At 31.6% G+C, this 25,781-nt stretch overlaps 1 protein-coding gene across 5 annotated transcripts in view; it reads right to left on the bottom strand.

The window, feature by feature from the left end:
• Positions 1 to 325: 325 nt before the first annotated feature.
• LOC140445727 (uncharacterized) overlaps positions 326 to 25,781 on the bottom strand; it is a 513,557-nt gene continuing 488,101 nt past the window's right edge. For all 5 annotated transcript variants that reach the window (XM_072538013.1, XM_072538015.1, XM_072538014.1 and 2 more), the window contains 3 exons: positions 17,379 to 17,526; positions 9,282 to 9,433; positions 326 to 1,508 (listed from right to left, as the gene is read on the bottom strand). In XM_072538013.1, coding sequence (XP_072394114.1) covers positions 1,188 to 1,508; positions 9,282 to 9,433; positions 17,379 to 17,526 — 621 coding nt within the window. In that variant the 3' untranslated portion in view covers positions 326 to 1,187. The remainder of the gene's footprint in view (positions 1,509 to 9,281; positions 9,434 to 17,378; positions 17,527 to 25,781) is intronic.

Below are 25,781 nucleotides of genomic sequence, written 5' to 3'. Positions count from 1 at the left end.
TTTCATTACAGATTTTTGTTAGAGTATTTTTACTTGAAAACGAAAACAAAAAAATCTTTTTGAAAACGAAAACAAAAGAAAGAAAGTTCCTTTCTTTCATTTATATATTTTTTGGATGTCGACTTATTTTCAAATTTCCAATTTTTTTTATTTTAAATTGATGTTTTGTAAGCGTTCTAATTTTTAGTTTTCTAGTTTTTAATTTACTTTCTAAAGAAAGTATATTGGAGGTTGTTGTATATATCGAATAAATTTTTACATTTTAAATATATATATATATATATATATATATATATATATATATATATATATATATATATATATATATTATATGATCTCTAAGATCTCATTAAAAACCGATTAATTCTCTACATTTTCCAGTTTAACATAATTTAAACGATGATATTTAGCTAATAGTTTTTATAAATACTCATATCCATTAACAGATATTAAAAATGTATGCTATGCACTTTCTGTACAATTCCATATTAATACCAAACAACACAATAAGATAAAGGTATCTTATTGGCCACGATTTGTCCAATTTGTGGCCATATTTGCAATAAAAATAAAAATTCTTTTGCCTCTTTTTACATCACTTCGAATATATTTAAAAAATATTCATATTCAATGTAAAATTGCATTAACTCGGTTCTGCGTCGGCTTAGTGGTATTGTGTTGATCATCCGTTAAGTTATTTTGTCTAAAACTGACTCTCAGAGTCAATCAATTTTACATTTTTACTTCAAGAATAGTTCGTTACTAGCAAATATGCAGTCCAATCTAATCGAAGTAGTTTCTTACAAATATTCTGGTAATTCGAGCCGGTTCTGTTTTAAGTTTTCTGTTCACTTTTTAATTTTTAGTGATTATTGTATTACTTCGCTTAAGTTAACCTCACAATTCAAAGATTTGGCGGCTTGCTATAGTTTACCTTTTCAAAAATCATGAAGCATTCAGCTGCAACGCTATGCGCCAGTCGCTTACTTTTACTCACTGTAACGGAAATATATAAAATAATTCAAGGATTTTTATGAAATGGTGCAAATTATGTCTGTTAGGTAAAATAGTTTTAAAAAAGGGCAGTTGTCACAATTACATAGCAAATTAAATTTACCATGGTGATTGATCGCGTTATGAATCAATCTACTTTGACCCACTACTATTAAAAAACAATACTTTGTTATCTACAAACCATTAATTCTATTACTTGTTTTGCAAACGCTTCTGAATTCTTTCATTTTTGCAAACTTAGCCCTGCAGAAGTGGCGTTCTGCTTCGTGGCATTCGCAAGCATCTCCGTCGTCGATTAGAAAATTCGTTTGTTTGGCACAAAGATGCCTTTTTCGAACCTCCTTTGTAGAGGGGGTGCATTCTTGGGTAACAAATCTTCCTCGACTGTTGAATTTCATTAGCAGGCTGCGGTTGAAAGCTGGGGCAAGGTTTACATAGCCTACACCACCGTCTGCAACCAGGTCTTGAAATCGACAGTTCAAGTTGCTGATTTTCTGTAACAAAAAACGTTTTTATAATATAAGCAAACTACACTTTCTATTTATTATATTATACATTATACGCTTTTCTTTAAAATTAACTATGGTCCGGTTAGAAAGAATTAACAGCACATGTCACATTTAAAAATTTTAAAACTAAATGGGCTAAAACTAAATGATTACAGCAAGGCTTTCGATAAAGTCCGCCACAAAGAGCTAATGGACGTCCTCAAAGCAAAACAATTACAATACAATGATCTTCGAATTATAACAAATCTATAATATAAACAGCAGGCACACATACGTATTAATGAACACACATCAGAAGAGTTCGAAATTAAATGAGGAGTGCGACAGGGGTGTGTATTGTCACCACTACTATTCAATGGATACTTTGAAGAAATTATGAAAAGAGCTCTTGAGGAAGAAACAGCAGGAATAAAGGTCAGTGGAACACCAATTAACAACATTAAATATGCAGACGATACTATCATAATAGCAGACAACCTTCAAGACCTCCCAAAGCTAATGAACAAGATACTTGAGTATGGAAAAGAATATGGATTATCAATAAACATTCATCATTCAATCTTCGCTTATCCACTGCTGGACATAGATCTCCCTCATAATTTTCCATCTATTTCGATCTTGTGCCTCTTGCATCCAATTCCTATGACAACGTTTTAGATCGTCAGTCCAACGTGTTGGTGGACGACCTCTACTTCGGTAGGCATCATCTCTTGGTCTCCATTCCAGTATCCGCTTTGTCCATCTATTGTCTGTCATTCGAGCCACGTGACCTGCCCAGTTCCATTTTAGTGTTGCTACTCTCTCTACTGCATCAGCCACTCCTGTTCTTTCTCGTAGCTGGCGATTTGAGATCTTGTCTCGTAGTGAAACGCCCAACATAGCACGCTCCATCGCCCTTTGATAAATAAACATTCCAATCCATTCCCAATAAACATTAAGAAAACTAAATTTATTAGGATATCAATAACCCAAAATAATGATGAAAGCCTGACAATTAATGGTAAAACTTTAGAACAATTTGAAACCTACAATTATCTTGCATCTAAGATGAGAATACCCATGATGATTGCCAACCGGAGACGGCACGTAAAGAAGAAGAATAAGAGTACCTTCTTCTTGTCAAATAGTACGATGTTTAAATGCACATGGAATTTGGATCAATAGTTCTACTCTTAAAAAGTTATGTTGAGTAACACTTGGTACAAACCTAGCGACCTCTATGAAAGTTAGATCAGCTTTCAAAACATATTCGTATAAAATTTCGTTACAATGTTGCCAGTAGTTGCGCCAAAATGATAACAAATGTGTAATTGTGTAACATTGTTTTTTTCAACGTATGGCGTTGAAAAAATAAACACTGGGTACAGTTTACAAAAAGAATGGAAAGCGACTACTATGGTACACAAAAACAAACATGGACATTCATAAGAAACCAACGAAAGTAAATGGCAGAATTGAAGGAATACAATAACATACCAGCAAACCAATGGGAAAGAACCTGACGGAACTGTTTAAATAAAAGGAAAATATTAATCAACACAATAACGTACCTGTAAGAGATAACTATGAATTCACTCAAAAATAGAAAGTCACCAGGACCAGACGGAATAACCGACGAGCTTCTAAAACACGGAGGAGAAAGTATAACCCTAGAGATGACAAAACTTATACAAATACTAATATTGCACTTCAAAATACCAGACGCATGAATAAACAGCATATAGATACCAATGTTTAAGAAAGGAGATAAAGAAGACCCCATCAATTATAGAGGTATAAATCTAACAAACACCGCACTAAAGCTAACCACAAAAGTCCTAACCAACAAAATTAATAAACTAACAACTTAATCAGATGAACTAAGGAGGATTCAGATATCGAAGATCCTGCGTAGACGCCGTATTTGTACTAAGACAAATCACAGAAAAGGCTATCGAGTACAATAAACCAGCATATCTATGATTTATAGACCTGACAAAGGCTTCCAAGTCGAAGACGTCTTACACCTACTATATAAAAGAAACATACCAATGAATAGTATACAAACCGTCGAAAACATCTACTTCCATAATTGAATACAGGCAAAGATAAATGGAAAACTAACACAGTATATACCAGTACAAAGCGGAGTCAGACAGGGTGACTCGTTAAGCCCACTTTCCTTTAATATAGTAAAGGATGAAATAATACAAGCAGTACGTAAAGGTCATGTTTACAGAATAGGGAACAAAGAAATTCAATTATTATGTTATGCAGACGACGCCGCATTAATCGCCGAGACAGAAGACGAGCTCCAAAAATTAACACACACCTTCAATACAACAGCCAAGAAATACAATATGATAATATCAGCAGAAAAAAACCAAATGTATGACAACATCTAAATACCCATTTCGATGTAAAATAGAAACTGATGGGAAAATAATAAGGCAGGAAGCAAGGTTTAGATATCTGGGAATAGATATAACTAGTTACGGGGATATTGAAGAAGAAGTACGACAACAAATCTTAAAAGCAAGTAAAGCTGCGGGATCTCTTAATGACACAATCTGGAAGAACAAACACCTAAGACAAGACACAAAAACAAGAGTCTATAAAGCAGCAATTAGACCTATATTAACATACACGGCGGAGACAAGACCTGATACATCTAAAACGAGACGACTACTAAAAACAGCAGAGATGAAAATACTTTGACGAATAACAGGGAAAAGTCTGTTGGATAGGGAGAAAAGCAAAAACATAACAAGAGCATGCAATAAAAAAGATATAAATGGATGGGTGACAAAACGGAAACGGGAGTGGACCGAACACATTAGTAGAATGGCAGAGGATAGGATAGTACGAATAGCACGAGATAAGTCACCAAATAGACGATGAAGTACTGGCAGACCAAGATGGTGCGATAATTTTAACAATTTAGGATGCTAATATTGAAGAAGAAATAGGCTTTAAAGACTAAATACAAGAAGAAAGAAGAAGAAAAAGATTTTATTGAAATTTTGTGTGATTATTGAACATAAAAACGATTTTGTATTTTTGTGATTTTTCGTATTTTTTGCATTAATGATAATAATTTTTATTTATGTTATGTAAAATTGAATTGCAAAACTTTCATGTTTCTTAAAAATTGTTCTAAAATCAATAATAGAGATGTATGAGAAAAAAAAACAAGGAAAAAACTCAATGTTTTGAAGCCACTTAACACTTTGGCTACATTTCTGGTACACAGTTGATGTTTACCAGAAACTGCGTGTACCAAATTTGGTCACATGAAATGGTAATGTTTCAAGTTGTGTGTACATTTGGTGAACACAGTTCTGATGGTTTTAAATGCGTATCTAGGTTCTTACAGTTTACTGCTAAATTCTGGCGAAGCAGTTTGGGACTTAATCAACAGATATGACCGATTTTTTAAAATTATGGCGGAGCAGTTTGAGACTCCTTCAGCAGATGGCATATTATGGCCATTTTCTGACTTGCAGAAACTTGTTGTTTGTGCAATATTAGTCTTGTGTGTTTACGGTTCTAAAATTAGTACTTAAAATGTCAAATAAAAAATTAAGTGATGCTGAACTACGTGAAATAGCCGAAAATATGAGTGAAATGGAGTATGAGTTTATTAGTGAAGATGATGATGATGATGCTATGGATATAGATGATCCAAATGATCAAGATTCGTGTTCTTCTTCCTCTAATTTAGAAATTAACAGTGATGGGCAAGAGTTAGAATTCGAATCTGATCTAGAATCTCTCAACAACGATTCTGAACCTGATATTTTTTTAAATAATCCTAATCCTAATATCATTTGGAATAATTGTGCAGGTAATATATAAATTAGTATTCACTTTTATAGTTTTGAGTTTATAATTTTGTAGGTAATTTGAACACATTTACTTCCACGGAAGATTCAGGATTCTCCCAAAGTTTTTTTGCACAAAGGGAAGGAGATCATCCAATTCATTTTTATAAATTATTTATTGACAACGATATCTTATCACTTATTGCCGAGGAAACCAACAGATATGCTGAACAGAAAATAGTATCAGGAATTACAAATGAAACATTAACAAAAACAGCATTATTGGGACAATGGAGAAACACAAATCAATCCGAAATTTTTGTTTTCTTAGGTCTTCTATTATGAATGGGTTTGGATCGTAAACCCACTTTGAAAGATTATTTTAGCACCAATATGCTGTACAAAAATGAAATTGGAAAATTTGTTCACATGTCCAGGATAAGGTTTGAGCTTCTTTTGTCCAATTTGCACTTCTCAAACAACGAAATTGCCTCAGATGATAGGCTCAAAAAATTCCTTCCCTTGCAAAATTTGTTAATCAAGAAGTTCCAATCAGCATATACTCCTGACAAGAATGTGTGTATAGATGAGACGATGATTCCTTTTCGAGGACGACTGAGCTTTCGCCAATATATACCGGGGAAGCGTCACAAATTGAAATTATTTAAACTATGTGGAGTGAAAGGTTACACATACAATTTTAAAATTTATACAGGAAAAGAGCAAACACCTAATGAAAAGCCAATTGGTACAAAAGTGGTGCTACAGCTTATGGAACCACTTTTACATTCAGGTCGCGTTTTGTGCACAGATAATTATTACACTAGCGTGAATTTAGCACACGAACTTCTGTACAAAGATACACGTTTAATAGGCACACTGAGAAAACACAGGAAGCATAATCCAAAAGTAGTAAGTGAGGCTAAATTAAAAAGGGGTGAATTAGTCATGAGACAGAGTAACAGTAAAATCATAATTGGAAAATGGAAAGACAAAAGAGATGTCATGTTTCTCACTACGGAGTCTGTGCCTAAAATAGTGGACGTGCCAATAAAAACGGGTGTCGTGAGAAAGCCTTCCACAATCGTGTAGTATAATAATGTGAAATCATTTATAGACGTCTCTGATCAAAAAGCATCATATTCATCAGCAGTGCGTAGGGGTATTAAGTGGTATAGGAAAGTTTCAATTGAACTTTTGGTTAACACATCTATTATAAATGCACATACTGCATACGAGGCTATAACAAACAAAAAGATAAGTATCACTAAATTTAGAGAAGAAATCGCCTCAGAAATTTTTCGTAGTCGAAATATTCAGATGAAAAATTTGGATGATCGTTGTGTTAACCAAGAAAGAAATCACAAACTTTCCGAAGTGGAACAGAGAGGTCGTTGTACAAGATGTTATAAAAATAATAGTGCTAGAAATGGACGTAACTTTGCTATAAAAGAAACAAAACGTGTTAAAACATCTTGTCTAGCATGCAGTGATAAGTTTTTGTGTACCAACTGCTTTTTTGACACTCATTACTGTCAAGCAAAAAAATGAACATTGTGTCCAAAAATGGTACACATAGTTTCTAAGAAGATAATTACGCATTTATTTCTGCCACAAATTGTGTGTACCATTTTTTGACACGGCCCTTACACATGATTTTGTTTTTTTCAAAAAAATACCTAAATGTTGATATTTACATGTTTTTAGTATTAAATATTGTGAATTTTACCAAAATATAGTTTCAGTTTCTGACAAAAAACTTCAAATTTATAGCCAGTAGCCAAAGTGTTAATATATTATTTCATAAAAAGTTAAGCCCACTTTTGAGAACTCACTCTTAGTGAAATTATAATTTCTAATGATACTTAAAAGCAATTTATTTAAAAAGCTACGTTTATATACTGTCACCCAAATCTGGCGATTTTATGCTGTGTGTTGTTATTTTTATTATTCTATGCTAGAAATAGAAGAAGCGACAAACTATAATACATTGTTTTATAATAACCATAAAATGTTAACGTTTTACGTATAAAGCTCTAGTTCATAAAATTGTGTAGTAGTAAATATAAAATCTGTATATAATATCTTCTGGAAATATGTTAAGTCCAATGACACCTAATAGTAGGCAAATTACAGTAAAAATGCCACCTACTGCATATTAAATTGCTGAGTTATTACAATACAGAATACACCGACGGGGAAATACCCAGACAAATGCAATTGTTATAAAATAGTTTATTTCATCATAAATTACTCATGAGATTTCATCAAATTGAAATCATTTTACCTACTCTTTATAACGAAGGAAATTCGTATTCAAAATAATATTATAACAACTGGGATATTTCGTTTAAATAGCTTACCATATTGGTACAATAATTAAATTTTTTGGAAGTAAAGAGATGTGCAATATAAATCAAACGTATTTAAAAGTATAAAATATCTGCTCAATTCTATTTGCTGTGTATTTACTAAATGATCTGTATTAATAATAAATAAAAAAGTAATTGCAGAAAAAATTATTGTTGATGTATCTTTTAGATATTTAAACAAAAAGTGCTCAATAGAAATGTAGTTAATCAACTAAGTATCTAACCACGATTTTAACTGGTAGTGGAGTGTTGTTTTTGGAATAATGCAACTAGTGGCATGTCATCCTTTTTTAAAGTAAACGTTATCTGTGTTAACTTGGATTCGCAACAGTAACAGCTTGCTCTTCAGTTTAAGCACATGGTTTTTCAATACCTGGGATACTTTCGTGGCTACAGAATTTGAAACGGTGATAACTATTTCTTCAGCGTATGTAGCGACGGCTATGCATTGTAAGTGATTGGAAATCTGTGTATATTATGTGTATAACTAATGGATGGATCCTAGTAGGCTTTCCTGTAGAACCACATAACACATAAAAAGAGATTAGTGATTTCCCGACCTCTTTTAACTTAATTAATCGATCTCTTGGCTAGAATCTTCACAGTGAACTTATCAGGTGAAGAAAAAATGATTTAATTTTGGAAATACGGTATTTTGGAAATACATGTATTATGTTTGCAGCTTCTGGTATTTGAAACCATTTTCTCAAGTTTCTCAGCCAGGATTTCTTCTTTCTGCCCAAACCTCTTCTACCTTTAATCTTGCCTTCCACGATAAGCTGTACTTCATCAGGGTATCATTACGAAACACATGGCCCAGGTATGATGCTTTCCTCCTTTTAACTGTTGTTAAAAATTCCACCTCTTTACCCATTCGGCTTAATACCTCTGTGTTGGTCACTCTGTCTGTTCAAGGTATTCTCAGTATGCGTCGATACAGCCACATTTCTAGAGTCGCTAACTTCTTTATAGTGGCTGCTGTTAACGTCCACCCTTCAACTCCGTAAAGTAGCGTAGAGAGTACGTAGCATTTCGTGGTGCGCCATCGGAGGTTAATGCTTAGGTGGCTGTTGCTTAAAAGCTTTCTCATTTTGATGAATTTGGATCTTGCTATTTCAATTCGGATCTTAATCTCTACACCTGGGTCCCACTTATCATTTACTGTATATCCCAGATATTTAAATCGGTGTACTCTTTCAATACGTTTGGCTTCAATATTCAGGTCGATATGTTGAATGTTCTTTTTACTGATCATGATCACCATAAATTTCTTTTTCTTTCTACTGATCTTCAGTCCAAATTGGTTGCCAGTTGTATTTACTCTATTTAGCATCATCTGTAAATCTTCGATGTTATCGGCCAGTATAACAGTATCATCTGCATGTCGAAAATTACTTATTGGTACGCCATTATTCTTGATGCCCTCGTTGTACTTTGTACTTTCAGTGCCTCTAGAAATATTTGTTCCATGTATAGGTTGAAAAGCAGTGGCGAAAGAATACATGTATACATTTTAAGAATATAAATACTCAACTGATATGTTTTGGTTTTAAGAGCTCATATTAATAGCATCAATTACTTACCCTTGCTATTAAAGGGCTGTGCATTCTATGTCGTGCTTTGTTGCGCAATTCCCTCGTCGCGCGGGGTCTTTGTCTTCGCCAACAAATAAATTTTTCTGCCCTCATATCGTACAAGTAAAAATTTCGTCCTGACGAAATTTTATATAAAATACCTGGAAAAGAAAAATTATAATTAGTTGTGCTTTGTTATATAACTAGAAACTGGTGTTATCATTTAAACCTTTCTAAAATAATTTTACCAATGCACAAAAAGCGCTTTGGTATATGATAAAAATGTGCAGTATAGCCAAGTTTGCGAAGATATGGTAATATTTTATTAAAAATAAGAGTAAGATCTTTCCTTTTTTGTACATTTTGAAGAATCATGGTACTAACCTTGCTCCAATCAAAAATTATTCAAATAGTTGTAAATTACTAAATTGATCGACAATTTGAGTTCAAAATTGTGAGTAAATCGAATTAATCTACAGATGACTACTGCGGTGAGAGATACTACCGCGAGTTACGACACTGAATTCTACAGAATTGACAAAATTCAGTGTACCAGAATGATGTACTACGTTATATTATATTATACAGGGTGTTTCAAAAAGGTATGTCATAAATTAAATCACGCATTCCGGGGACAAAAATAAATTCATTGAATCCAACTTACCTTTGTACAACAGTGTACACAAAAAAGTTACAGCCCTTTGAAGTTACAAAATAAAAATTGCTTTTTTTTGCATTATCTCCTAAACTACTTGATATTTTGTAATAAAAATGGACTCGTTACTTTCTTGTTCTGAAAGCATTTTTCATATAAAAGAAACAACAAAATCTAACCACACAGAAAAATTTTAAATGGGGTGGGGTGGGGGCAGCCCTAAATCCCCCCAAACTTTTGAGTGCGTTCAAATTAAATGAATTTTGTGTTATCATTAGTTTAACACATTATTTTTAAAACTTTTTTGTCTGTATCACTTTTTTCAAAAAACAGTTTTTATTGAGTTACGGCCCTTTTCATTAACCTTTAAAAAATTACGTGCAACTAAATGAATGACTTAAATGAATTAACAAGTACAAAGAATGTCTATAACCTTTATAAATATGATATTACAATAAATGTTCAAAATGACCCCCATTTTCTTCAATACATATTCGGTATCGTTTTAATAAGGAAAACCGAATGCGCTAAAAAATCATATTTTTCTGACGAAATTGACTTGCAGCTTCAATTATTCTAACCCTCAATTGTTGTTCGTCCTCTATTGTTACAGAATACACTTTCTCTACTGAAGGTAGCCTTGTCGGTAAACAAGATATTTCTAATAAAATTAACATTTCGAGTGTTTTCCATTAACAGTCAATCGCAAGATCCAATCCTTTTAGGATAATCTTCAACCAATAACTCTTGAACTATTGTTAAGTGATAGGGTTTAAGCAGCTGATCTTTTGAACGCCTCCAAACCCTTACGTGAGTTAGTTACATTTAGTTGAGCAGCTATTATCCTTGTACTTGTTCCAGGAACTTCTTCAATGATTTCTAAAATGTCTTCATTAGTTACATCCATTATTGGACGACCACGATTGCCAGCAACTTGCGGTTGGAATGTACCCGTTTCCCAACTTACCCAAAGTTAAATGCATATCTGCAATTTCCTGAAATGTGTAGGCCATTGTAATATCAAAATTTTTAATATTAATCTTATTCACACAATAAATGATAGCTTCAAATTATTGACTATTATTGATGAAACTATCTGTAATAATTATTGTATCCGTAGAAACTAATTATTGTAATTTTATGGCCAACTACGAAAAAACTAGTTTTTCGAAAAAGTTTATCACTTTTAAAAGAGGTAAAAAAGTTTTAAAAATAATGTGTTAAACTAATGATGCCACAAAATTCATTTGATTTGAACGTACTCAAAAGTTTGGGGTGATTCAGCGCTGCACACCCCGCTTAAAATTTTTTTGTGCTCTTAGATTTTGTTGTTTCTTTTGTATAAAAAGTGCTTTCCGAACAAGAAAGTAACGTGTCCATTTTTATTACAAAATGTCAAGTGGTTTAGGAGATAATGCAAAAAAACAATTTTTATTTTGTAACTTCAAAGGGCTGTAACTTTTTTGGGTACACTTTTGTACTAAGGTAAGTTGGATTCAATCAATTTATTTTTGTCCCCGGAATGCGTGATTTAATTTATGATATACCTTTTTGAAACACCCTGTATATAAAGGAACGTTTAAATAATAATAACTTTTAGCTTTTATATTTTGTACTGTAATTTTCCCCGTAACACTTCTGTTATTATTTTTAATATTTTGAAAATAAAATAATTTTTTTAAAACTACTTTTAAAATTTATAGCTATAATTGGCGCGGTCAACAGTATACGTTGGGATAGGAAAAGAACATTTACATATTAAGTGATGGATTTTTCGGTTTTTTGTGTCTTAACATCGTAGTGCGTATTCACATCTAACTTCTACCTTATAGTACCTTATAGTAGTACCCAATAAGAAGGCTGCTACCTTCCTAAGGAAAACAAAAGTTCGGAGAAAAGAACCGGGTGCTCAAGATAACTGTTCAACAAATTAAGAATGATAATATAGTTGATCCTGATACATAGGATATACCAGATGTCTCACCAGGATAAAGAAGGTGACATTGATATAAATAAAACACCTCTCGAAAACCTTTTACTCCTAATTTAGGCACATGTTGATTAATTTATAGTAAACATAACACGTCTATTAAATTAATTTCTCAGGCTCATGCATGGACCCCTTCAGCAAATCATTAGATTTTTTCCTATGCTATACCATTAGTTTGTTAGTCATAAACCATAAACTATAACATGTATTTTTATTTGATAACATTAATTTAATACATTTTGACAACTGCTTCCGATATGAAAGTCAAAACATCAAGTGAAAATGTTGTGTTAAAACACTTAATAAAAAATTTAATTATTGCATACCAAATATGCTTGCTATTATCTCATCACGCCTATTTATTTCTTCATTACTTATTTTCTGAGCAGATCTTGATGCATTGGTTTCGTATTTGATGCCAAAGAAGGTGAAAGAAAAATATATAAAATTGCAAAATGTAGTGCCAAGAAAACATAGTTGCTGAATCAACTCAAAAAATAAAGAAATTTGAAATAGTGGCACCAAATGATATTTCTGGAAATATGGATACCGTTGGCTAGTAGGTTTGAGAAGAGTAGGGAAACATAGTTCAATAATAAACAAACTATAGGGCCATAAAACTACTCCGCTCAGAGCTCAGAATCCAAATGATCAGATGTTACATTTTTGCTGTCTTGCTCTATGGCTGTGAAAGCTGGACAATGGATAAACATTAAAAAGACTAGATGCCTTTAAGATGTATATATACATACAGATGCTGAGAATTCCATGGGTTTAAAAAAGTTACAAATGATGAGGTATTTCGATGCATGAGTAAACAAAAAGAATTACTAAACATTATCAAAGAGAGAAAAATACAATGCTTGGATCATGCGTTGAAAGAAGGAAGATATACATTACTCCCAATCAGATTAAAATATAAAATAAAGGGCAATAGATCAGTAGGAAAACTTGGTCGAGTTGTTTGTTAGTTTCTGTAAAACATACCAGTATATTTTCCACGTATCTCGATCAATATAAAATCAGTTTGAATATGGAATGTTTTAAAATATTTGTTTCTAGATGATACATAAAAATATCTGAAAGCAATGGGCTTAGAGGAATGCCCGTAAAAGTCCTGAACTGTTATTTGTGTACATCTAACAGTTCTTTTTTAATTATATGTGACAAAGCTGTATAAAAAGAAACTAAAAGTCTCATTATATATTTAGCAGAAGATATATTATTGGAATATATTAATCATAACATGAAAATTACAGGATATTATTTGCAATACGTGCCAACTACTGGCCTTTGTTGGGTATAGGTACATGTTTAGCTACTTGTTAACTTTTCCGGATTACCAATTACTTTGACAATGACTGGTAAACATATTTGTTTTCAACAAAAACAGTTAAAACAAACGCCAATTAAACATTTATACATTTTTTACAGAATGTACGTAAAAACAATACTTTTCTTTAGCGGTACAGTAAGTTTTTACTGAGTAACGGATTTAAGTAATACTTAGAGAGACACACATACTGCACAGTGTAAAGATTTTTAACCAAAATGTTTATTTCAAGTTCACAAAAAAATATTTATCATTATTTGTTTGATCTGGGAGTTCTTTTTCTGTTTGCAAAACTTTGTCATTGTGATGAAAACTGGAAATGAAACAAACTGATCGATTTTTTTTGGTACGTTAAACACCGAGGTTATATATTTAGTAAAACAAAAGAGAGAAGAATAAACTTCGCGTTGATTATTCGGCAAAAACTCGTTTGATAACTCTCTTTTGTTTCTTCAGATAGTACCTACATAAAAAAGTTTACGTTGTTGTAGCTCATTGACCAGCTCTAGCAAGGAAAACCAATTATTCCCAGTAATACTGCGGTTAGAATTCTCTATTTTAGCAACTAACGAAAAAACATTGAGAGTTGGTATGAAACACTTCGTGGGAATTGGTATTCTGCTTTCTTTTCCAATATACACAAAAATCTTCAGTAAATAATGGGTGCGGCACATATTTTGAGTTCTTATATTTTTTTGTGGCTTTGGTCAGGTAAGTTTGTACTTACCGTAGAAATCAACTACATTTTATCTACGGTTACATATTCTTCACATAAATAGTTAGTATAAAAGTTATTTACGAAACGATTAAAAGTTTTAGAAATGGCTGCCAATTTGTCTCCTCCTTCATTACGCTTAATTCTAATAAAACTAAATATTTATGCTGTCATGATGGAACCGTAGACATCACGACCTGTACCATCAGTCGCAAAAAGGGAATTTATATCTTCATTGTTAAACTTAATCACGCCTGCCAAATACACTAGTCCAAATAAGCTAATATTTCGGTTTGATCAACGTGGCTTATAAATTGACAGTTGAAAGCATTACTTCCATGAGTTGTTTGTAATCATGTAATCTCTTCGTTTCTCTTCTCAATAATCTAGTCAATCATTGTGCCATCGAGTAACAGCTTGACGGCTTCAGCAACGTTGGCGGCTTATGTATTTGTGCTGGCCTCTCAGCCCTGGTAGATGTGATACTATATCTGATGCACGGGTACGGCTTGAGGCAGGAGCTGTTTTCGACCATTGTATCATATTTCTTCCATAATAGTAATTTCCTTCATTTCTCTCCTTGTTATTAACATTTTCGTTCTCGCTACTCAAATCACTGGCCAGTATTTGGTCATTCCTCACAGTATCACTTTGGTCATTATCACTTTGGTCAAGTTTTTAATAACTATCAGTATCATGATTAGTAATAATTGTTTTGGCGTCAGAAATATCATAATCGCTGTCAAAAAAATGTTCAGCAATCTCATCTAACTCTTTCTGGGTCAGAGGTTTCTATTTATCTTTTAAATTGGCCATTATAAAACAATAACAGGTATAGTCAGGGTCAAATTTGACCCGATTAACGTGTAACACCTAACTGTATGGAAGGTTAAAGGCGACTATATACTACACGTAAACGATGAAATCGGTGCCGTACGGGAATGGCTGTAAGGCGAGGTTGCCGCATCCTTCCGTCTTTCTGAGAATTAAATAAATAGTTGGATTGGGGTCAAAATTGACCCCGCCATATCAATTAAGAATTAACCTATTGTTTCGAAATCCGTAAATAAGGAACATGAAGCGATATAATGGTTGGTGTATTTCGGATTTTCTTTTAATATGTACCTACTATTATTGATAAAACGAATCTATTCCATATGGCTATTCCAAAATTTAAAATAATTACAATATTGTATAATTAAAATAAATGATTACTTGTGAATTTCTGTTCTACTGTCAGGGTAATTACTGCATAGTAAAGTGTCATTTTGTGCGGTAAAGTGCCACTTTAATAAAGTATTTTGTATTCAGTAAAATAGGACGTTGCAAATGCAAAAAAAATAAATTTTTAGTTTTGAAATTTACAGCTATAATTTAGTACACCATTTTGTGTATTAACTACGGTAACTTACATGGAAATGTATATGATTACTGTTTATTACCTTTATTTTATTACTTAATAAGAGTGGAGCAAAGTCCCCTTGTTATGGTCCCCTGTACTTACATTGACTACTATTAGTCGACGCAAGTAGAGGGTAAGCATAAAAATTGTGTAATTAATAGTACATTTGAGAATAATAACTTTATAAAATATAAGTGAGCTAGTTGTTTATTTAACTTCAATATTATTGGATTTAATGGGAATATGTCCTTTATCTTTACCTTTAATAAAAGGAAAAGACAATAAAAAAGAAAGCAGCTAACAATAAGACACATCCGATAAATAAATGTAGATTTATTTTTCTTTTTCACTCTCATTTTGTATATTAATTTTGTGAGTAATTAAATTTTACCTTGGAGTTTTTTTATTTTGCAGCTTATTTTTCATCTTTTATCTTTAATTACCATAAAATTAAGAGCTTCTTGTATAATTAATTCAATTGTTACTCCAGTCGTCAGAGATGAAAATGCCGCTCAACCTCTAAAATTCATACGAACAAGCTGAATTTTGCCGAAAATAATAATTTTGGGACCCCAAAAAAGATGCAAAAAGGTTTACTACTTTTACTTCCGAGCTTCCCTCTTAAAACCCTTTCGTAGGGGGGTAAAAACGCAAAAAATGCGATTTACCAATAATCCGTACGTTGTAAAAAAAGATGTAAATAAAAAATGTAGCTGAAATAATTTTAAATAAAAATGTTTATTAGCACTTTTTGTGTAGAATATATCGTTATCTCACAAACAATGGTTGAAACGACCGTCGATTTTGAATGTCAGTTACGCGCGCGAAATCAATGTTCAATAAAGTTTGTATCAGCTCTACGGTAAAAATTCGATATCTTGCGATTCAAGTGATCTATCGACAAAAATCATGATGCGGTTTAAAGGTCAAGAATTCAGCTTTCGTATGCAGTTTTTGTATTTAGGTGTTAGATAAATAAGGTTGGGGCGCGATTTTTGCCATTTTTTTGTTATTCTCATAAGATCAATACAATCTATTATTGTTATTGACTGTACACTATAAAGTTACGATTACTAGAGCCTAATCTACAAAACCTATAGCATGAAATTTTAGTTTTGGGTTTTGGCAACAAATTTGAGACATTTAAAATATGCTTAAACAACGTTGGATTTAAACTTTCACATAACTAACAATCTTAAACGTTTAAAACTTTTTTTTAATTAAACTAGTACGTTTTTCAAAAGAATCAAACTTCTGCTATAAACTACATCCAAAACCGTCTTCTTAGAGGCATTTTGCGTGACGTGCGATCTTTTAGAATGTAAAGCTTTAAATTCTGCGTTTTTTATTCATATTTCAAATGCCTTATCTTTGTTGCCACAGCTCAAAATTGAAATTTCATGTCATAGGTTTTAAATATTAATCCCTAAAAATGTTCGATGAAAGCAATTTTATTGATCTCACGAGAATCTTAAAAAATTGCAAAAATCGCACCACGTTTAGTTATTTAACACCTTTATAAAAACTGAGGTAATTCGCGAAAAACTCCAAAAATTGCATACGAAAGCTGCACTCGTTACCTTTAAAACACACCTTAATTTTTGTCGATAGAAGACAGACTTAGATCAAAAGATCGAATTTTTATCGTTGATCTGATACAAATTTTATTGAACATTGATTTCGGGCACGTAACTGACATTCAAAATCTACGGTCGCTTTAAGCGTTGTTTCTCAGAGAATGTCAGAACGACATAGAATCTATACCAAAACGGGTGAAAGTAGTAATTGTAGCCAATGAGGGACATATCTCCTACTAAAAGATGTAAGTTTACCTTTATAGTTTTATCAAAAAATATTTTTTTTCTTAATAAACTGTTTTTTCATTAAAACTGCCTATGATTCCAATAATTCGCATAGTACTGTAATAACGTTTTATAAACAGATGGCACACTGACAAGAAAGGTTGTCTAGTCGTGATTTACATTATATAATATTTTTTATCACTACTTACCATCTGATTCATCTGTTGTTACTACGTTGGAACCATTGACGTGAAGATACCCATGTGATAGTTCATTGTAGATTTTGAGTTTTGTTACTGGTCCGAAACAGTTATGATTGCAACGACCATGCTCATGGGATTCTTTGACGATCAAAATCTAAAACAACGGAGAAAAAATATTCATCGGTTTCTAACTATTGGTTACAGCTCAACAATTGAAACATGGTTGGTGGGAAACATATTATTTGTGCCAAGTACACTCATAAACATTTTGCGGTGTACGCGCAGAGAAGCTTAAGAGCGTAGGCGCAAAATTTCGGGCCAATGCTTTTTAAATGCATTCATTTTTTTCGAATCCTAAGAAAATTAACAAATATTTTTGAAAAATTTAAACACATAATAAAAGATTACATTATTACCGAGAGCCGAAAGTCCCTTAGAATAAACAAAAAATTTTTTTGAATGAGATATTTGAAATTAAAAATCACACTAAATTTTCTCCTTTTTTTCACCCCTGTAACTTATTAAAATAAACATTATAGAAGTTTTCAGTGACCTTCGGCCCTCAGTAATAATTTATTCTCTCATTCTGCGTTTAAATTTTTCAAAAAAACTTATTAGTTTTCTCAGGATTCGAAAAAAATGAATGCATTTAAAAAGCATTGGCCCGAAATTTTGCGCCTACGCTCTTAAGAAAATACGTTACCACCGACGACTTTACAATTATTGATGTGCTGTACTGATTACTCTTACTGTACACAATGTAAAATGTAATAACTTTCTTTGCAGTTTTTGAAACACCTTAGGATATATTTTTATAAAAAGTCTATAAAGATAGGCAAAAATGAACTTATTTAGTCCGGTAGAATGAAGTACGATATAGTAGGAACAACATTGTATTTAAAAGATTAAAATACTTGCCCATACCCAGTCAAATTCTCATAAATGACAACATAAAATTTGCGAAGCTTTTCTTACGCGAATGTATATTATCACCTCTTATATTTCATGTATACAAGGAAAGAAAGCATAGTCTATTAGAAATCAGGAATTTTACGGAAGGACTCTCCATAAACAGAGTAGCCGAAATGTGTAGAAAATAGAAGTTAACATTATTATTAAACAACAGTGATCATCAGACTTAAATAAATATGCACACAGCATATTTCGCATATATTATTGCAACTAATAAGCTTTTTACATATTTTTATTTAAATCGAAGTAATCAATTGTTCAAAATACAAAACAATGTTTTGCATTTTCGATTTCCGAACGATTTCCGAAGTGGAAACGAAATGACAAAAAAATTAAACTTAAGTTGTAGCTTATTCTCATTAAAAGGAATAATTGCATTAAGATGTCATAAAAAAATAGCTTCAGAACAATATTACCATAAATTTGTACGTACGTGGATTTTAGTTTTAAGTCAGAAAATAGATTTCTCCATCATTTTATCGTAAAAAAGTTTACCTGAGAAAAGTTCGTATGAAAAACCATTCTCCAGATATTTCGATTTAAACTAATCGCTGCACATTATTTAAAATTTAAAAGAATACGTGATAAAAGTCACTATGAACAACCATTTTCCAGATATTTCAGATATATTTATTACATTTTTAAAACAACGAAACTGAACAGGAAAAACCCTGTGTTGATTCTTTAAGGTACTTTGAATGAGCTTATTACATTGATTGTATTATTGATTACAGATACAATGCCACAAAAAATACAATAAGTGATTTATCCAGACCTATTCACTTTACGTATCTAGCACATGATCTGCATGACGGCTGCAATTTCCACTTGTTAATTAGTTGATTAAAAATGGTAAAAAATATTTTCATTGAAGATCCTTTAAGGGTGCAACTTTTTAAAGAAAGACTGCCTAACACTCCATTACCACTTGAATCCATGTTAACTTGGTAGGGTACACGGTTAGACGCAGCTTTATACTACGCCAAATATATTGAAAATTTTAAAAGCTTCGTATTGGATTTTTAAGATATTGCTAAAAAATTGATAAAAGGTGAAACAGAATTACAAAACAATCTTGCTTTTGTTAAAATTAACTTTTATTTTGTAACTGAAACAATAAAATATTTGTCGATCCAAGAAATCAATATTTTGGTAAAAAAAATGGAAGGTATCCCTGGAAAAGTTTGTCTGGTAGTATTAACAAAACTTAACAATACTCAAAAACAAAGAGATGCATTAAAAAAACGAAGGATTTGAAAAGATAAAGAAAATAGGTTTAGCTTTAAATGGAGCACACGTTGAAGATATAAAATATGGATCCGACAGTAAGGACAAAGTAAAAGTATGCATTGATAACTGGTGTGGACGTTGAAAGAAGCTTTTCGATTTATAAAAATGTTTTGAGTGGCCGGCGCCGAAATTTTACGACAAAACATTTAAATGAGTATTTAGTTATTTTATGCTTTAAACAAAAATGATGTATTTTGCTTTAACTAAGGTTTGTCTTCTTCTTCCTCTTCTTCTTTTTTGGGTTTTATTCTACTCAATAATCAGCCAGTACATTTGTTTTGTTAATTTTTAGACCACTGTCGTGAATCTGAGAATATATCTCATGCCCTATTATCAGAAAATATAGATATTTCATCTACATAATTAATATATATTAGTCCTGCATCGGAACAGTGGACACTTCGAAAAAGCTACGCAGGCTTAGGTGAGGTTATGTTATGTCGATGAGCAGCTCCGAATGTCCAAGCTGCTATGATTAATTGCATTATATGTAACCGTTTTGGGACCATTGAACAATTCGATTCTGCTTAAAATGATATCACGTCTTATCTAGAAAGACTTGAGCAGTTGTTTTTATGTAATGTAGTGGAAGAAGACAAGGAAGTTCCATTATTGATTACAATAATTGGTGGAGAAGTGTACAGAGTCTTAAAATACTTATTAGCACCAGAACTACCAAGTTCAAAAACATTTGACTTTTGATTTTTTTTTATTTGATTTGTTCTGACTGAACATTATTATTATTTACTAATGAACAATAATTAATAATGCTGATGATTTATCACGATTACCTTGTGGTGAAATACCAAAAATTACAGATTGTTTGTATTATTTTAGCTTGGTAGATCAAATACCTTTAAATGCTTGTCATATTGCGAATAAAACAAACAAGAATTTGTTATTATTAAAATTAAAAGATTTTATTTTGTCGGGTTGGCCCAGGGAAGTGAGTGATGAATCCTTGAAACCATACTTTAAACGTAGAAACGAATTGTCAATGGAACAAAATTGCATCCTATTAGGAAATTGAATAGTTGTGACAAAAAAATTACAAGATAATGTATTAGACTTATTTCATGAACAACATAATGTTATTGTTCGTACTAAAATGTTGTTACGTTTATATTGTTGGTGTCAAAATGTAAACGAATATATTGAAAAATTTATATCGTGTTGTAATGTATGTCAACAGTGTCAAAATTTCAAAAATTCAAACAAGGATTTATGTCCGCGGCCATCAGCACCACACAACTTTTACAAAGTATAAATATAGATTTTAAATACACATTTTTGTTTTTAATTGATAAGAAATCAAAATGGTTAGATGTCAAATTAATGTCAAATGGCACAAATGCATCAGAGACTATATCAAAATTAGGAGATATGTTTACTTTAATTAGTCTTCCGGTCAAATTAGTCACAGACAATGGACCTCCTTTTAATTCCAGTGAATTTGTAGCATTTTGTCAAGCAAATAGAATCAAATCAGTGAAGATAATTACGTATCACCCACAGAGTAATGGTGCTGCGGAGCGTAATGTTCAAATAGTGAACAAAAATTTGGAAAATGCGCTGTTGACTATTAAGACAGATGAGATTAATAAGCAATTGGTTATTTAGAAAATTTAAAACTTTTTATTCTCTTATAGAACAACTCCTTCAACGGCTACAGGGATTTCTCCAAGCGAAAGTATTAATTTTTAAAGTTTGTCGTAGAACTAGATTTATTATGTTGAAACCTTCTTGTCATAATAGTAAGTCATTCATCGATTTTAATCAACAAAGCTCATACCTTGTATATATATATATATATATATATATATATATATATATATATATATATATATATATATAAGTAAATGAATGTGTTTATATTAAAAACAAACATTGTTCTGAAGCTATTTTCTTGTGGCATTTTAAAGTAATTACTATTTAAATGGGAATAAGCCACAATTTAAGGTTAAAGTACGTTTATTTAAATGTTTGTATTTTGAGAACGACTTCCGAAGTGGAAATTAAAACGTCAATAAACGTACTTTAACCTTTAATTGTGGCTTATTCCCATTTAAATAGTAATTACTTTAAAAACAAACAAACAAAATTATGGAAGAAAGGTAAGATTATAAAAATTGTACTTATCTAGTATGAAGTAATGATGTTATAAGATTCGCGCATGCAAATGATATGAGAAACGACAGAGGTGACGATAAAATCCTAGATTCTGACTAGACCCAAAAGTCAGGAACTCCTATAGTGTGTGGTAATATACCAGTGTTACGTGACATTGTTACAATTGTACCCACAGTGAATCCAAATTAGAGACCCGAATCGGTTCAATTAAAACCAAAGGAGCTCATCCCATGTTCATCACAAGCAGAAACAAGACCATCTCTAGCTAGAGATGAAACATCACGGATTGCAATATTAGAACGCACTACGAAAGATTAGTAAAAGCTCCCATTAAGCTTGATCTCTAACGAGGGAGATGTTATTATATTAATCCTGCATCGGAACAGTAGACACTTCGGAAAGGCTTGAGTGAGGTATTGTTATGTCGATGAGCAGCTCCGAATGACCACGCTGTCATGATTAATTGAGTTATATGTAACCTAAATGTTAATATTTTATAGGTTATTATGAAGGTTATAATCTAAGGTTTGTCGAGAAAAATTAGGTTAAAGCATTTTTGTTTCAGTTATCTTTTTTATTTATTCATTCTTTTTTATTTTTAAATTTATGATAGGTATTCTAAAGCTAACTTAGCTTAGAAATTATTATATAATATGTTTTAGGCCAATTTCCGTAAAAAAATGATTTATCAAAATTCATTATGCTTATTTCTATGCTTTTTATATAATATCGTTATGCTTTTCAAGCGATTTTTTTGCGTTTCATTGTGCTTTTACATCCGAACTTTAATTGTGATGTTTTTATTCTAAACAAAATAAACAACGTTCTTTACTTTTAAAATACTATTTTTAGGTTTTTGTATGCCTCAAAATTAATACGAAACAAAATTAAAAAAAATATATAATATACAAAACTCTCAAAACATTTGCTTACAAGCAAATTGTACCTCAAGCAACAAAGAACTAGAAAGTACTTAAAAACCTGTAGAAGCTTTAGTCATTATCAGATATATAATACTTTTAATCTGTTATACTTGAAAGTTAGGTTGAAAACAGATTTAATTGGACCACGCAAATTGTTGCTATTGGAGTGGAAAGAGCCACGAACTGACTTATCGACTTATTTTTAGCAACGACAGACGTAATATCAATTCCTTTTGTGTAACCGAAAGTGCAGCGTCAATTAAAAAGTTGCACAAAAGTTACAAATCAGTAAAAGCAGGTCGCTGTAAGTTGTAACGAGATCGGCGATTATATCTTTTGTTTATTGGGCGCCATGTTAGCTGAATAACCGACAAGTGGCCTTATAAGTAAAACAATTATAATTACGATGGTTGATGCCGCGAATGGCAAAAGCGGAGAATGTACCGTGCCACGGCTCACAGGTGAAATGGATGGTTAATTGGGTGTTGCACTCTTTGGGGGAAACCATGAAAGGTGAGAGATATGTGCGTTTGGTGGGAAGGCTGCGTCAAGAATGGCGCCATCAGTCTACGATAAGAAAGTTTATAACAATACGGAAGTGGATTAAGAGAATATGTTAATATCTCTTATGTCTGTTTAAGCAGCAAATTTTTATTATTGTTATTCAATATGGTATATCATTTAACAACCAACATTAATTTAATATATTGCTATTCCTGATGGGTGGAGTTTTAACCTATCGTCCAACAGTTTACAAATAAGTTGTGGTAATAAATTATAAATGATTTATCCAGAAAATGTCTTAGAATAAAAATGTTTGAATAAATCAATACATCAAGGTACTAATACATAAAGAAAATCAGAAATACAATGGAGTTAATATAATTTGATTGAGTTTTATAGTTAGTTCTGTAAAATTATATTTATTACCTTATATTTTTGTGTGGCTTACTCAAAATGATCAGTGTAGGAGAACTAACAGAGTTTAAAACTTAATTTTGGCTTCTTTTTTAATGAAGATAATGGTTTATACAGAAATAGTTTTCATTTTTCATAACATTATCTATCATTTCTAGTGCAACAAGTAATTGACTTTTGTCCCCATTGGAATTTTATAATGGAAATTAAAATTACTTTTATGTTTTATTTGAATTAAATTAGAACAAACTAATGGCCTGTTATTGTGCTAAACAAATACAGAGATTAGGGAAGGACTTAAGGTAGACATCGTCACTAAAATAAAGCAATGCAGAGTTTGATGGTTACGTCACATTTGGTGAGCAGAAAATGAAGCAGAGACATACGCAATAATAGAATGGAATCCAGGAGGAAGAAAGAGAAGGGGAAATCAAGATCAAAGTGGCTGCAAGAAGTTGAAAAAACCTCCAAAGGGCAGGAGTCAGAGAATGGAGGGGAATGGAAAAACTAGAGACAGGAAAAAATGGAGAGATATCGGCAAGAAGATAACATAAGCAAAGGGGACTAATCCACCTAAGAAATAGGATCTAGAAAGCATTCGCGGTTTACCCCACGCTGAGTGTATAGCCATTATATATATATATATATATATATATATATATATATATATATATAGATTTGGAATTTATTTTACGGAACATAGGATTTTCATAACAATACAATGATTAGCTGATTTGCAACTAACCAGTGTAAATTTCAATATAACGTCGCGATGTTTTATAATTAATTCATTTGTTCGACTGGACTCTCTCTCCAGTCGATATTTTTCAACTGCTACGCACGTTACCAAAGGCAAACGATCATTATATATCGTATAATTAAATAAATATATTATATATATCGTATAATAAATAATAATAAGCCATAAAAATACAGCAATAGCTGCCAGTGTAAAAATGGAACACAGATAGAGAGCATGTCAATTCGCCAAACAAGTACAAGTTTACATAAATATGGAAGTTAAATAATATTTTACTAAAAAAAATTGTTAAATTTTATTGCCAAAATGGCTTGAAAAAACAGTAGATTTCTAAAAATTAAAATAAAAACGAATTTCAAAAATAAAATAATAATACTATTAAAAACAAAAATTCAACGTAATAGAGGTTCAAATATTCCACCTCTTTCTGCAGAGCAAAAACCAAATCTGTTGTACAAAGATACGTTCATATCCCTGAGCAGTTCCGGTCTAATGCTTCCACAAAAATGAATTATTTTGTCCCTCATTTCCGCTAAATTTCGTGCTATTTTAAAACCATATTGATAAACACTTGGTTTTAAATATATCAAAAAAATGATTTGGGGATAAGTCTGGTGATCTGGAAGGCCACTTTACCGTGCCACGAAAAGAAATCAATTTATTTCCAAAAATGGTTTCTAAATAATTTTGAACTGCTCGTGTATTGTGAGCAGGACAGCCGTCTTGTTGAAACTAAATATCGTCAAAGTTGACAAGAAGTAATTGAACTGCTGGAATAATTTGATTTTGCAACAATTCTAAATATTTATTTGTCGTTAAATTACCATCAATAAAAAATAGACCGACGATATAGTCCCCCATAATATCTATCCAAACAACAAGTTTTTGGGATATTGTGTTTATACTGGAATACTCAAGTGTTTATTATGCTGAGACCAATTTCGTACGACAGAAGGATTGTGTTTCCGATATAAAGAAAATGTCGACTCATCGGTAAACAAAATGTTGTTTAAAAAATGTTCATTTTCATTTTGTTTATTCATCATCAGTTCACAATATTTCATGCGTTTGAAATTGTAGTTGGCTAACAACTCTTGAGTTGTTGAAACTTTAAAACAACGGTAATCATTTCGTTTCAAAATATTCCTGACAGTTCTATCATTCATGTCAACTTCTTCAGCAATAGTTTTGCTTGAACAAGAATCACTAGTTTCAGCAACACTACAAACATCAATTTCCCTATTTTGCTGAACTTCGTTGATTATTTTCTCTCGTGGTAGATAATAATAAATGTATTAAAGTATGCTTTAACCAATTCAAATAATATCTAATGAACACAAACAAAATTGTTATTAATAAAACATTATTATTATCTGCACAAAAATACAGAAAATCGGTAAACCGAGCAACACTGTC

Source organism: Diabrotica undecimpunctata, chromosome 7 (genome assembly GCF_040954645.1).
Source record: "Diabrotica undecimpunctata isolate CICGRU chromosome 7, icDiaUnde3, whole genome shotgun sequence".
NCBI classification, from domain to species: domain Eukaryota; kingdom Metazoa; phylum Arthropoda; class Insecta; order Coleoptera; family Chrysomelidae; genus Diabrotica; species Diabrotica undecimpunctata.
The sequence above is the reverse complement of the archived record's forward strand: the minus strand, read 5'-3'. Positions and strand labels throughout refer to the sequence as shown.